General features: G+C 44.0%; 1 protein-coding gene across 1 annotated transcript; it reads left to right on the forward strand.

Annotated features, from left to right (window-relative positions):
* Positions 1-12642: 12642 nt before the first annotated feature.
* Positions 12643-14851, forward strand: LOC146199135 (cuticle protein 16.8-like). Its single transcript, XM_084594610.1, has 3 exons — positions 12643-12724; positions 12865-12921; positions 14295-14851. The coding sequence occupies exons 1-3, from the start codon at positions 12677-12679 to the stop codon at positions 14793-14795; spliced, it is 606 nt and encodes a 201-aa protein (XP_084450736.1). The 5' UTR covers positions 12643-12676; the 3' UTR covers positions 14796-14851.
* Positions 14852-15645: the final 794 nt, after the last annotated feature.

Raw genomic sequence — 15645 nt, forward strand, 5'->3', positions numbered from 1 at the left:
GAATTTAGCTTGCTCCATCCTAGGTGGAAAAGTCCCACGCGGCTCGGCTTCAATGGGCGTAAGATATCAGCGCCTTCATGCGGAAACGCTTTTCTCCAACACAACGGATTCGAGTTGGAAGCGGACGGTACGAGCGTCTAATAAACTAAAATCAGCCGTTACATCCGAATAGGATTTTTCCCAAGCGTGCGAGAAATCTGAAAGTTTACTTAGGCGAGTACGAGTTTTCACAATAAAATAATGCCATAAATACCATAATTGCATAATTGTGTTAATTTGTTATTTTTGTCAGTAAAAGTTATAAGTAAGCGTATTAGTATTACTAAACGTTAAAACTATGTAGTAAATGTTCAGAAATGTGCGCAAATTCATTAGAGCACTCCTGCCAGAAACTTGCAATTGCTTCCCATTCAGGAGTAAATACCGGCAACAGCCAGTCGTGCTTAGGGCCTTGAAGTTTCAAAATCATAGGCTCGACACCGCACGCTGATACAGCGTGGCAGTCTAAACTGAGTTGCCCTAGAGTACGGACACCATGCATCCACTGGTGCCGTTAAACAGATAAGTTCATTTCAGCACTATCGGCGGTGATTAGTTGTTGATCGCTGCCAAGCAGTGCCCTTAACTTTCTGGGCTCGTAAGCGCTTCAATATATTCTGACGGTGATGAGAAATTTTCAGCTGGTACCATCAAGTCAGCAATCTAATTCTCAAACCTTTCTAGGAGAAGAATTAAATGGCCGTGAATATTACAATATCTCTTAACTGAGCTTCTGAATGCCGACTATCAATACTGTTGAAGTAAGGAGTGCGAGCCAGTCGCCAGCATTTGCAGCCAAGATAACGCGAATAATTACACAAGTAACGTACGGAAGCAAGGAGATGAAGGATGACGACATGCTCAAGTTAGTTCCAGTGATTCCAGTTAGTCCCAGCCGGAGAAATATCAAGTAGAAGCGAACCTCAGGAAGGCAATAAGATAACGCTGGTGCTGTCGATAAGTAGGGCAACTGTTAATTTGGTGGCCCTGGGATTAACAAATACATGCGAAGAGCACAGGGAAGTGAAACTTTTCCTTTATAAGATGAGGGTATACAGGGCACTACGACGGGGCGAGCTCTTCTACGGAGACTGGGCGATTGTGACAACATACAGCAGGTTGAACGGACGATAGGCATCCCAGACGCGTTTCGGTCCACGTTTACGGTAGAGCGCCAATTCCTAAGAACAATCCACCTGTCATACGTCAGGCTAGGCGTAGGGTCGGATAGAGTTGGCAAGTACGGAAGCCTTAACTACGACCCACCAGAACTAGATGAACACCGTCTATACACATGCGGCAATCAATTCAAACGGAAGAGACGAAGTGATTGTGGTGATCGATTCCGAACTAGAGGAGATCAGTACCTTGTTAAGAAGTTGCATCATGTCTAACGCTGAGAACGCCGCTATTGCTCTAGCGATCGCTGAGGGCAACAGGTCCGTACGTTCCCTGGTTATTCTGACCGATTCACAAGACGCTTGCCGGGTGTTCAACAACGGAGGAAGAGACAAAAAGCGGCTCCTATATTGAAGGCTGGCGGGGAAAACTGTGAGAAACACTACATACTTTAGGGTCCGGAACCCGACGGCATTACCGTGAACCTCCAGGCCGATCTCATAGTTCGAGGTTATGCAATCCGACTTAGGTCAGAGGCCAAACAGACCGAGGCGGTAACCCGTATCTATGGAGATATTTTGGCATACTTCCGAGGGACCAGAAGCTGGTGTCCCCCACCTCACAGGATGTTAAACAGGGAACAGTGTTTCTCATGGCGGCAGCTACAAACAAATTTATATCTGTTTTCCCATACACAGCAATATCAACCAGAGCATATACAGGAACACACTTCCCTATACTGAGGAGAGAAACCCCCAGTTTATCACCCAAGATGGGTCTGTGAGAAAATAGATTCAGTGCCAGTTATGTCCAACGCTACGCCGGAGCTGTGGGAGGCTGCGCTGCCCAGCAGGGAATCGGACGACCAGCTTTTGGTTTATTGAAAGGGCTAGCCGGGCTGCAAGAGCCTCGGGAGTCGTGGATTAAAGACCCAACCGCAAGAGCTCTATAATGCTCTTTTGGAGTTACAGTTTCTTTTACAGTTTCTTTCTTCCTCTCTCTCTCCTCACGAGTGGGTCGAATTATTAGAGCGCAGCTCTCATATGCCCTTCCTGCGGTTGATCGAGCCGCTTCGCCGTTGTCGGTGTAACCGAACGAAAAGAATTTTACACGAGAAGATAAAGAGCCATGAGCGGGGTGTCGAAGCAGAATTTTTTCGGGTTCCTATCGAGTTCGGGTTCACGCCTTACGGGTTCGGATTCGGTTTTGGCTCCGGAGACACATTCCATTCCGGTTCAAAGCGATTTGACTCTGCCCGGTTGAAGCGGGTTGGAAAAAAAAATTACAAGGGTTCAACGCTGCTGAACCAAATATTGAGGGAAATAATTATCTGCGGGTGGCCGAGCGTTCTTCTTGTTCTATTTTTCTTCTTCCTCAGCCTACATATAAAGCCCCGCTTTAGCCAACCCGTATGAACGTGCCTTAGTGGCCTATAGGGGTAACATGAATGCCAGGGTCCTAGCAGGCTGATTCTGACATAACCGTCCCAAGTGAAACGAGAGACCCAAGTTGGCAGCTCCTGCCAGCCCACATATAAAGCCCCGCTTTAACCAAGCCGTATGAACGTGCCTGACGTCACGTATCACGTGAGCACCAGCTGCGCCTCTAGCGCGCCACGCCGACCGCTTTTGTGTCACAAGGGGCAAGACATCACGCTCTGCGCAGTGGCTGCGACCGCACTTGGTAGCTTGAGTTGGTAGCCCAGCTTTACCCTAGTGTCACGTGGGGTGCGACGTCACAGCGTCACCTGGGTGCGGCCGAGACACGCTGAAGGCTCGAAACGTAAAGTACTATTGCTTTCGCAATAAAAAGAACCTTAACATGATCAGGACGGCTTCAGGGACCCTATGGTTTCTAAGCGATCTGACCAACATGAGTGGTATTGGAATGAAGACTCCATTTACCCTGTTCTTGTTTTGGTTTGTCATAACTTCCTATATTACTTATTCAAGCCGGTCTCTTCCCGCCGCCTCTTCGGATTTTCTTTCTTGCAGTTTCTTACGCTGCAGTTGACCTATATCACAATTACTGCCATTCCCGCTTCTGCTTTTGTTCCCTTAAGGTCTAATCGCAGGTTTCTGCGGACTGCTTGACCTCGTCCCTTTCCCTGCTTTTCAACGTTTTTGACTCAATCTAGACCACGTTATGTTTTCTCTCAAATAGTGCACTTCTAGCATTCAATGCCGCCTTTCTAAACTCTCTCAGGTATTTGCATTAATGATGGCAGATAAAGGAATGAAAAACATCCTTTGTTTCGACACCATAGTTGTACGGGCCGAAACGAGAGCGTACCAAATAGCACTTGTGAATTTATTGTTCCTGCCATAAATTCCACTCAGTTCTTTGCTCGACCCAACATTCACATTTAATCATCGGAGCTTCACTTCTGGCATAGTTTAACTTGCCCCCCCCCCCCCCCCCCCCAATCCCATCAGCGTCTGGATACCGTTTTGTAGTCTCGGTCAACTAAATTGCATCTGCTGGCGCTTCGTCGCATACGGCTGCTATGAACGTGCTATGGAACTCATTGCGACGAGGTTGAAAATAGGAAAATATAATGGTTTGCGTGACCCTTTCTTTAACAGATTCGCCATTTCATTTTCAGCTGTACATGATTATATATTTATTTATCTAAATATGCAACGAAACGTACCAACTATATGCTATTTTTTCATTACGTAGGAAGCTACGCGCTCCGATGGGGCAACATTGTACATGAGTCACGCCGTTGCGCAGTGCAGCGGCCAGCCGTGTTCGGGATGAAACGATAGCCCGACACTAGAGGTTGGTGCTATGCATGTGGGAATATGTTTTCCTTTGTTCTTGTCATCTTTTTGTAAGTGTCAACGTTTCAATATGGTTGCGGTGTTTGCGGTATGCAGTGAAGCTTTGGAAGGGAGCAGAGCGCTTTACAAGCAACGATGAAAGAAAGTAATTAAAATACGTCGCCAGATAGGTGGGTAGGAACCGTGCTGCGAACCGGTTCGAAGCGTTTCCTCTGAATTGTTCCGGTCCGGGTTCAGTTACAAGATGGCGGGAAAAAATCGAGTTTGAATTGGCTCCGGTGACAGTCGAAAATTCGGGTTTGATCCCGGTTTTCGGGTTCGGGTCCGGTTCCGGTTCGACACCCTGCATACGCGCGACCGGCATGGAGCTCGTGGCTTTTTCATCTCTGCTGAAATTTGTTTGTTCTTTTTCTTCTTCTGAAAAATTATCTTCGGCTTATGAGAAAAATAAAGAGTGTTTTGTAACTGCACATAGTACAATAAAAGCGTCTCTCAAATTGTTTCTCAATATATAGAGTAATAAGACTTAAAAAGCTGCATTAAAAGTTCTCATCAAAGAGTATCGTCATTGTATTTAATTTCTTGCTTTCTTACACCCTCCGCGAAAGATTAGATGCTCATTGTCTCATCCCAATCTTGGTGCATGCTTCTCAGCAACCACCACGACGCGTATTGGTTGATGGGGGCTAAATACAAGATATCCTCGTGTCGAGTTACGTGTGCACGTGTTAACGAAATCCATGTGGTAGTAACTAATGTGAAGCCCTCTGTTACGGCATCTCTGACTGACCATGTACCACTTCTAGACATCAGTGCCAAACCACCTCTAGCCTAGCGCGATGCATTGTGCAGAATTTCTGATTCAGGGTGTTGCCACGGCAACAACCAAGCCTTGCTTTGCCATACGTTTTTAAACTACGAGTTGCTAGAAGTGACCATTACTGCCACGAGTACTATGAGCAAAGTGAAGGTCAAAACTAATTAAGCCTTATTAACAACCGTCCGCGGTGGAGGAGTGGTTACGGCGCTCGTCTGCTGTGCACAATGATGAGGAATCGAATTCCGGCCGCGGCGGCCGCTTTTGCATTCAGGTTAAAAACAAAGCGCTCGTGTGCTGTGCGATGTTAGTGCGCGCAAAAGACTCTCAGGTGGTTGAAATCTCCGGAGCCCTCCATAACGGCGCCTCTCATAACCTGAGTCGCTTTGGGACGTTATACATCATAAAGCAACCTAATTACTTAATAATTTAACCTGTGTTAAACACAGCTTAAGAGATAAAGTCTAAACATACATTAACGTAATTACGCCTTCTTAAGCCTAATTTATGTGTTAGTTTTAGTTAAGCCTAATGGTCTGTACGGCCGCACGACAGCGTTCGTTTTTCTCTGAACGAACATTATCCTTAACTATATCTTCGTAATACTAATTACTAATTAAGCTTGATTTGGCTTAGCTGAGTGTAATAGGCCAAAACAAGCTTTTTATTTCTACAAAAAGTTCTAGGTTCCGCCCGCACAACTTACTCAAAGGTCTGGCTCAACAACTGTCCCACTTGTTTTTTTTTTTCACTACTTCGTTAAATTCATTGTTGCTTCACCTGTATGCCATAAAACGTGTTCAGAATTGCTCCAGACCAAATAAAATGGCCTTCTCTTCTAACGAATTTATCCCAAGGCAAAAAGGGTCGTGCGACAGTTATCAGCCATAGGCCGCCGATAAGCTCATTGCTGCAGCAACCACCTTGCAATATTTCAGCCTCTTATAGCCGGTACGGCGTAAGGTAGCACTCTGTATTCCAAGGATGCGAAGTCAATAGCGAGAAAAAGCGAGCTTACAGGTTTCTTCGCGAAGCTCCAGCACTTGCTTTCTATTGAGTTTGTTTTTATATCTCTGACTTCATCTATGCCTTAAAACATATTCAGCGATTAAGAAACAGAGTGTGGCTGTTGTCAGGAGATGTAAACTTAGCAGAAATATATTTTATTTTCCACCAAAAAGACAAAGGAAGCCGTTTATAAATGTTGCCCCAAAAAACGGCAACTTCACAAGAGCCTACAGCCCCCAGCATGAGACGACAGTTGTGAGACCCACACAGTACGTTATTCACAGCTCTGAACCACACACACACCGCTTTAGCTGTCTATATTTCCAGCTGTAACAAAGCTTCGAGTGAAACAAGGAGTATATAAATAATCATAAAAAATCAACATTACAATTAAACTCAAAAGTCACAGACCTTTTTGGCAGGAGCGCATAGTACTTCCGTATGTCGTGTTTAGGCAATACCAGTTTTACTTTAATGATTTAGGTGTGTTGGCAGCGTGAACGATAATATTTATTTGAGAATTAGTGCGGGGTGCTATAGCATTCCATTTTTCTTTGTGGCGGCTAGCGCATGCTGCTAAGCTTTCTAACAATGATAATTATTCTAGAAACGTTCTCTTTTCCGTTAGTTCATGTTAAAAGGAGACTGCTAATTTATATTTATGAAAATTATGTACTGGCGCTCTTCCAGCCTTTTAGGAAAAGGTTCTATGTATGGGTATTATATAGTAGGTTATAAAGAATCCTAAGAAATCTTTTTTGAAGAATGTATATATTTTTCGCAGATTTTTATGCATAGTTGTCCCCAAATCTAGAAAACAATAATTAAGTTGGGAATAGCAAAGGCGACCATAAAGAGCCGTTTTTCACTTAAAATGTCAAATATGTTCTAAGACGTGATACCACAACAACAAAACTAGATAAACGCATTGCAACATAGTCAACATGGCCATGCCACAACATGTTCTGAGAGAAAGTCACGCCTAGAATTTTGATTTCATCAGCTATTATGCATCGTTTCCGAACTTCAGTCTTAAAGGGATAATTGGTTGTTTTTAATTTGTCCTAAACACAATGCTTTTGTTCTATTGACTTTAATCGTCAGTTGGTTTCTTAGTAAACAGATTTTAAGTTTTGTAAGGGAGAAATTTTCCTCATATTTAATTGCGCTATAATGAGGCGCGGACGAAATCTTGCCGGCGTCATGCGCATAAGGAACATGTTTTGGTTCAATAGAAATGTCTGTGAGACCATTTATATAAACAGTAAATAGGAGTGACCCATAGAATACTGCCCTGGAGAACGCCTCTATTGATTGGTCTTAACCCACAATTATAGGGTTCAATTTTAGGAGATTGCCGTCTATGTTAAAGGCATGATTGAATAAGATGCAGAAAATGCCTCCGAATGCCCTAATTATGAAGTTCAACCTTATTTCAATAATATATCACAATGAATACAATCAAGAGTGTTAGCGAAATCTGCATATATGCCAAGTATACCCACTTTTTATCAAATTGAGATAAAATAAATTCTTTCTTCTGAAGTAAGTCCAACTTTGTAGATTTGTTCTTTCTAAAACCAAATTGCGCAGGTGTGATAAAATCGTGTTTGTCTAATAAAACATGCGATTTGTATATAGAAGATTTTTCAATAATTTTGAAGATATTGCGAATTCAGAGATAGCTCAATATTTCTTGATGTCGTTCACGTCACCTTCTTTAAATAGAAGAATTGCTTTCGCAACTTGCGTTCGTTTCCGAAAACAGACTCTCAACTAATTTTAGAAATAAAGATAAATAAGTACGCAGAATATCAGGGACATATTTAATTGCGTTAATTGGCATATACTCAGCATAGCAGCTGGAATTGTTTCTAAGTGAGAAAAACACTGACATCTCATCAGATTCTCTTAGGGGTATAAGAAACGCGGAAGGTGGGTTACGAGCGGGCACAAAGTTGATGAACTCACGGCGTGCCCCACATTCGAGATATCGAAGAAAGTGGTCATTAACAGAATTTTGAGTTCTTTACTGGATGTCCCTATTGCAGTACCTGACGGTTTCGTTATTTCTGGTCGCAGATTTCTAGGACTTTAAATTTTTTTTAACTTTATTTACACAGTGCCTAAAGATTCATAGACAAATCTCTAGCTCAGAGTAAAGGTAAATAAATTTGCTTCTCTCAATGAGTTTGTCAAACTTATTGAGATATATTTTATATTTATTTACAAAGTTTGCATCCTTTGTTCACTAAATAATGAAAGAATGCTTTTATAATTTATTTTTCGAAGGAGTTTGTGCGTTATCCAAGGCTTGCGAATTTGTTTAACCAGGGCCATTACCAGGCGAATTAATGAACGGACGATGTTTCCTCGATGTACGCAGAATATTACTCAGAAATATGTGACGTGCATCCTCCGCATGTTCTACCCTCAAATGACCCGCTGAAGTAGCTCATTTTGGTAACAGTCCTGACTTGCCATAGTTATAAGCTGATATGCAATGGATAGCCGCGTAGTCTACGTTCTGAAGCTTTGTATTTTGTCGCAATAAATATAAGAAGATGGTCGCTAAGAACTGGCAATGTTAACTTTGCTACAATGTTTGTAATACTGAGGTTTAATATGAAACAATCTAGTAATGTTTCGCTGCCTTTCGTCACCCTTCTCTTGTTGGCAATGTAATTGTATTGCTACGCGCAAATGAGTTGCAAGCATATTTAAGGTGTCTTTTGTAGGTTTGATTTTTCCAGCATATCTTTTTCCCTTTGGGGGTCACAGATATCGATACCCATTTTCCCTGGCCTATATAAGGCGCCACCTATTCTACTGCCTCGCATGTAGTGGCCTTGGGTTGCCTAACAACGCGTCTACAGAAAGCTGCTAAGATTAGGGGTGCACAACACCCTGGAAGAACAACGGGAGGCGCCCCTGGGGATGCAACTCGGTAATCTTTCCAAAACAAAAGCGGAAATGTACACATTGGAAACCAGCAGCATTGGGGTTGAGGGTTCAGCCGGGGACATGAAATTTCAGGTTTTTGCCCAAGAGCATGCATCCGGTGGCCGCTAAAAGGCATTAGCCAGAGCTTTACTTCCTAAGTACGGGAAGTACAACGGCGCGGTCTATGTAGATGTCGTAGAATATAAGAACAAGGACGCATTTACAGTTGTAGTGGTGAACGGACGAGGACGCTCAGTCACTCTATCACTCAGGATCTGCTCCTCAGACACTTCAGAGGAGGCCGCTATAGCGTTAGCTGTATCTAATACTTACGTTGGCCTGATAATCAGCGACACAAAAAACGCCATCCGAAATTTGGCGAGGAGCTCTTACAGTGGCACAAGCGTCTAATCAGGCCATGCTAGAGGGCCTAGGGAAGTAGAAATTGTATGGGTTTCGGCACACGCTGGGAACCCTGGGAACGAGGCGGCTCATATGAATTCTCGAAGTTTCGTCAGCCGAGAAGGCGAGCCGGAGGTTCCGAGGAAGTTCACGAGATATGGGCTGGTGTCCTTTTATGACATCAAAATCATTATAAACAGGATTGTGGAGCGGATGATCACTCCCCCTCCCCCCCAAGCAATTTGAGAAGGCACATGAATGCATTTGGAGAAGATTGCAGACTAGCTCTTTCCTGAATCCATACGTATTGAGCAAAGTATGCCCTGAGGAGATTGGGCCTAATCGCAGGTGATGCTAGGGGCTGGCAACATATGACGATTCTTATGGGAGTGCAGTATAGTTCCACCGACGGCGGATGTTATGGGAGCAGAGGAAGATCGTGTTGACCAGTTCAGCCCTGGTCGTCCAGACTAGAGCCGTAGACTGGGCTACCCAGGTTACCGCCAGCCATGGGTTGATGGCCATACCTAACTCGAAATCGTCTACACGTGCTTCGAGAAAGAATAAGGTTGTTTTATCCATCCATTCGTCCATTCCCTGGCTCAGTCCTTTGCTTGCTGTAAGAGCTGTCTGTTATAATTTGTCATGTTTTCAAGAAATAAAAGGCGGCTGTCACTCTCCCTCAACTTGTGATTCTTTTCATATCATTGGTATCTAGTTGCCTAGAAGTTTATCAGCTTTGACCCGTATGCGGTAAATAGCATCAATATCTGCATCTTCAAGCTTAGAAACTCCCATTAGACCTGCTAAAGAGTTAACATTTTCTAGCAGACCTTTTTCGCAACCCTAATTTGGTTTGGTTTGTGGGGTTTCTTTTCCAGAGTGGCTCGATTGTGAGACACGCGATAGTGGATGGCTCCAGACATTTTGTCCACGTGGGTTTCTTTAACCTGCACTGATATCGCACAGCATACGGGCACCTAGCTTATCGCCTCCATTGAATGACGACCGCCGCGGCCAAGATTCGATCCCGCATCCTCGGACGCAGTAATCGAGCGCCCTGATCACTGAACCACTGTGGCGGGGTAATCTGGAAACTTGAATCTTGCGAAATTGTAAGTTAAGCCACTTTTGGCTTCTCAACTCAAATTCATTATTTCAAAGTTTCTCATTTTCTGCTTCTCTCCTAAAAGCCATCTGATTAAGTGCATCTAGTCTCGTACGAATTTCTTTGGAGTCGTTTTCTTGCAAAGCTAATCACTCTAGTACTTCATGATATTTTCTGACATGATCTCGGCCGGCCTTTCTATATAAGAACAGTCTCTTTCAGTGGCATAAGGTTATCTAGTTTTGGACTTATGTTAATTAGGAGAGACAATATGTAAGCAATAACATCATTCACCACCTTCTCATAATTGCTTTGTTCTTTAACCATTGCCTTCTTTCATGTTGGCATACCCATTTAGTTTCAAACAGTCAATTTCTTTTTATTACTTTTCTTTCTTTTGGGTTAGCGCCGCACAGTCTCTAAAATGGTAGGAGTTATTACAGTCGCCAAATACCCCGAAACCATCACCTGACGCACACTTGATTTGCAAGAACTGCAAGGGTCTGCTGGCATTGCATATGAACCCAGAAAACTCGAAAAGGCAAAAGGTAACCGTAGAAACATTAGGGCGACCGCAGCAGCACCAGAAAGCAACACTTACCTAAGTAACTGAGCTTGCGAAAACTGCTTACCTTCGAAAGATTCGAAAGAGAAGAGTAGTGTTTAGCGTGGTCCCCCTATGCTGCCATAGGCGCCAATGTTCAGATTAAAATTTTATTCTTAACTAATTGTGGCCTTATTTTAAAAGATAGTCAAAACTACTCTATCGTTTAACAATAAACACAATATCTCTTAAGGTTCTTTGTAACATTTTTATTACTGATAGAAGGCAGATCGCTACATTAGAAGTTGGTTGGTTGGTTTGTGGGGTTTAACGTCCCAAAGCAACTCAGGCTATGAGAGACGCCGTAGTGGAGGACTCCGGAATTTCGACCACCTGGGGTTCTTTAACGTGCACTGACATCGCACAGCACACGGGCGCCTTGCTTTTCGCCTCCATCGAAAAGCTGCCGCCGAGGCCGGGATTCGATCCCGCGTCCTCGGGAACAGTAGCCGAGCGCCGTAGTCACTGCGCCACCCCGGCGGGGCTACATTAGAAGTTTATTCAGGTTTCATGATCGTAAAGTGGCAATACGTGCAGTGTACAAAGACAAGCGTTCTATCACTTGTCTCTCCTATTCTTTCCTATTAACAGCATTGGTCGCCGCATTATGACGGGTACTAAGCGTTAATCGCACTAGCAGTAGAGTAATTGTCACATTAAACTCATCTAGAAGTTTATAAGCAGGCTCGCATTAGTACGGAACAGTCGCCTTAGACCTGTACGAATGAAAATGTATTCGCGTAATTAATACATTTCCTATTCTCTACAGAAATACTATCTACATGCTTTATGGAATAAAGTGTCCGAAGAACAACAGCAATGCCGAAAAGCTCGAATGTTTTTGAGATGACACATGGAAGCGCACGCGATGTGCCTGGTTCGGAGCCCCGAACCTGCCGTTTACTTTCTGTTCTGGCTCTTAGTTACGGCGCACCATATTTGAAAAACTGCCTTTTATAACGCATGTTGGTGCATAACGTCCTTAGTTCCCCTTAGCTGGGTTACTGTAGTAAATTACAGCTGTTGCTTTGCATCTGCATCGGAAACTGCACAATACAGCCCAAGCTCACTCTGTTGCAGAATTTTAACGTTTCCGGCAGTTTATTTAACCTAACATAGTCACGCAAGTAAAAGGAATAACAAGTGACGTGTCGCACAATCGCTAGTAATAACTCATGAACGCAATCTTTACCCTAACTTTACCTGTATAAGCCATAACTAAGGTTTTCTTACCGGCGACTCTCAGCAACAAGTCCCATACTGCTCCTATCGATGCTGGCGTAAGCGTCTAGCCTGACCTTCAAGCCGGTTTTTAACCTTGTGCTAGCTCCACGTTCACGTACACGCATTCTCGCGTGGTAAAAAAGATAAAACCGACCGGGTGAAAAAAAATTCACACATTCTCGCAAGCTTAAAGATCGCGTGCTCAGAAGAAAGTACAAGGAAACAGTGAAAGCTTGAATAGCGACACATTTCACGAGAGGAAATCAGAACTTGAATTCACTATTGTACAACATCAGCCCGTCTCCTTTCGACAAGAACAAGATAATGATCCATGGAACGTGTCTAGAAACAGAAAACCACCCAACGCCCTACGGCGCTAACGGTTCAGGTGCGGCGGTGGAGAGAGCGTGCCGAACTAGCGACACGTTTGTCTCTAAATGACCGGCCCATCTTTCCCTTTCCCTCTCACAAGTGGCGTGCCTCGAGGTTGCCGTCAACAGAGGTAGCGTATGTGTGTGAAATGTCGCCTGTTTCTCTGATTGGCGGAAAGCGGCGGAAGCTGGCTTCAATGGACACCAGACCTGCAGTGAAGTAGCGCGTGGGGTATATAAGAAGCGTGGTGCGGGATGTCCATCACACCGGAGCCAGCATCCGCCCACACCATGTTTTCCAAGGCACGTAGGCGAGCACCTGCCTTTTTTCCAGCTGGGATTACCGTTGAATGAAGAACGCCATAAATCCGAACGCCGCGGCATAGGTCGCGGTCCCGTACGGCACAAGCGTTGAAACTAGTCCATTTTCCTTTCTCGCGCAGGTCCTTCTCTGCTGCGTCCTGGCCTTCGCCGCCGCCCAGCAGCCAACTGCTGACGGGGTAAGGGTAACCCGTACGTTCGCCGATATGCAAGGAGCTGATATTGCCTTTCAGCATTTACTAGTGTTTTCAAATTTGGTCATTTCGTAAACATTGGCAGATCATCTTAATATTTTGTTTAGTATTATATGGTGCAATTTCGCATTAATGAAGCCTACTTTAAATGAAGGCGATGTTCAACATGGAAGATAATTATCAATGTCGCTTTTTGAAAAAGCATTCATTCTACCTGAAGCAGTCAAGTTCTGTGAACACCTTTAAGCTGCACATTAAAAGGCGATAGAATATGAAAGAATATGATATCTGTTGAAATCAAAGACCAGTAACCGTTCGCTACAGATGTACTTATATATTCAGAAAATTCGACTAATGAATCAAATGATCACTTCTATTACATAAACTAATCAAAACGTGATTGTTCAAAATGATTCAAAACGAATCGACTTAAGTTTTGAACTTCTCCAGTACCCTTCATGTAATTCGTACGTGCTTCGAATAAGACCGGCCGAGTTGTACTTGAACAAATGCTCCAAAAACGTACATATGCCAATACAGATGCTGCTAACAACGTATTGCTTTCAATATACGTAGGATAAAGCGTTCGGCACCGTGACACGGTACATTCGTTTAGCTGCGTTCATAAAGCTCGTACTCAACCTCTAAGATTACCCGACTCAGCAGAGTAAGTTAAGTGCCTAAAACCTTGATTCGATGCCAGCTATCGACTTTCATCACTTGTACCCAGTTTCACCCGCCTCATGTCCTGGAGGTGTGTCTGTAGTCACTATTCTTCGATTGGCAACATTAGGTTCCTAGATGGTGATAGAGATAAAATGTTTAGCCTCTCATGGCACCTCTGAGCGTAGCTTAGTGTTATGCCTTTCAACAATATTTAGCTTTTAGCCTGTGCGTTAAAGCACTGTACCACAAGGCTCACGCGGACGCATTATTGATTTGCTGATTGCTTGGCGTCAACAAGTATTCGCCTAATCAGGGAATATTAACTCAAATATTGTTTTGCACTCGATTCCGTATGAAGACTTGCGATTCGCACACCCTTAAACTTCTCCTAAATAATGCTATAATATTCCTTCACATTAAACGGCCAATATATATTTGGGCGAGATTAGGTAAGTTATATGAAAATATGAAACGCCATTGCAAAAAAGGCTAGCAATGAGCTAGTGACTATGCTTTAAAATTTCATCTTCCTTTCTTTTACGACAAAAACAGTGTAAGGAGATGGTCGTTTGGTGAGGCACCCACGAAAATTGCTTAATGTCACCAATTATCAATTCAAAAAACAAAACAAGAAACATGGAAGATAATATTACAATTCAAGAAATTCCAACTGTTTCATTTTTGCTCAACAGCCACCACAGCCATACACCTTCAGCTATGACAACACCGACGAGTTCGGCACTCGCATCAGCCAGCAGGAGACCGGTGACGAGAACAACAACAAGGTCGGCTCTTACAGCTACACAGACGCCGCCGGCTTGACCCGTACCGTCAAGTACACCGCCGACGCTGACGGCTTCCACGTCGTTGTCGAGACCAACGAACCAGGAACCAAGACCTCCAATCCAGCCGACGCCCAGTACGTCTCCAACGCCGCCGAGGTTGCCCCAGCCCCAGCCGCTGTCGCCGTGAAGCCAGCTCCAGTCGTGGTCAAGGCTACCCCAGTGGTGCAGGCCGTCCACGCTGCCCCAGTTGCCATCCATGCCGTGCACGCTGCCCCAACCTTCACCCTGCACGCCGCCCCAGTGTCCTTTGCGACCGCCCATCACGTGACCCCTGTTGCCGTGGCTGCCCACCCCGTCGCCTTCCACGCTCCCCTCACCTACACACTCGGCCGTGCCAAGAGCCGTTAAAAAACACCCGTAGTCATGTAGAAATTTTAGCAATAAACTATTTACAATTCGCTTTATGTATACGAAGCAGCCCTTCACTTTCGTTTTTCACGGAAAATATTAAAAGTACATACTTCTGATTTGAAGAGCTGAACGCGCCACTCGAGTCCCTTGATCTTCGATTCAGCCCGTCTTAAGCGGGTGTACTCTGATTAAACCAACTAATTTATCTTCGCTGGCATCGTCAGTTAAAGACTATTTCCAGTGTTTGTTTGGATGACAAAGTCGATTCCAAAGGAAGGCAGCGTAACTATTCGGCAAAAAGTGAGGCGTTCGAAGGAGATTAAGGAATTTTCAGGAGTTAAATAGACGCATCTAGAGCAGGATTTCGTTAATTTGAGGGACATAGGTTAGGCCTTTACCATGCAGTGAATACAGTTAGGCTAGCGGGGATGATAACGACAAGGATGATGATGAGAAGTACAAAATAAGAGAAAGTGAAATGCTTGCATTGGGTTTCCGAAGCTAATATACAAATAGTTTTATGAAACCGTAGCACTTTGCCCTGGCTCTTGTACTAGGAGAGTGCAAATACGGTTTGTGAAGCTAATCTATATATAATTTCTATAGAGCGTAGCACTTTGCACTGCCTCTTGAACTATGTTCCATAAGCGCTAAACTCTCAGCAAGTTTTTATATGACGCTCACAAAATTTATCCATGAAGATAAAACTGTACGTGTCTGTCCTTTGTGTTCTAGCTTCTCTATGGAATACAACGCGTACCTGCTATCCCTCATCTTATTGAACTAAGACAGTGCAAATGCGTCAGCAATGTACGATGAGCCAACTTCCTCTTAAATTTAGGGTTTT

Source organism: Amblyomma maculatum, chromosome 2 (assembly GCF_055883805.1).
Source record: "Amblyomma maculatum isolate TAMU_Amacu chromosome 2, ASM5588380v1, whole genome shotgun sequence".
Taxonomy (NCBI): domain Eukaryota; kingdom Metazoa; phylum Arthropoda; class Arachnida; order Ixodida; family Ixodidae; genus Amblyomma; species Amblyomma maculatum.

Coding starts and splice junctions, on each gene's coding strand:
- LOC146199135 (XM_084594610.1), top strand. CDS start 12,677: ATGTCCATCACACCGGAGCCAGCATCCGCCCACACCATGTTTTCCAAG. Junction 12,725..12,864: donor CCCACACCATGTTTTCCAAG/GCACGTAGGCGA, acceptor TTTCTCGCGCAG/GTCCTTCTCTGCTGCGTCCT. Junction 12,922..14,294: donor AGCAGCCAACTGCTGACGGG/GTAAGGGTAACC, acceptor TTTGCTCAACAG/CCACCACAGCCATACACCTT.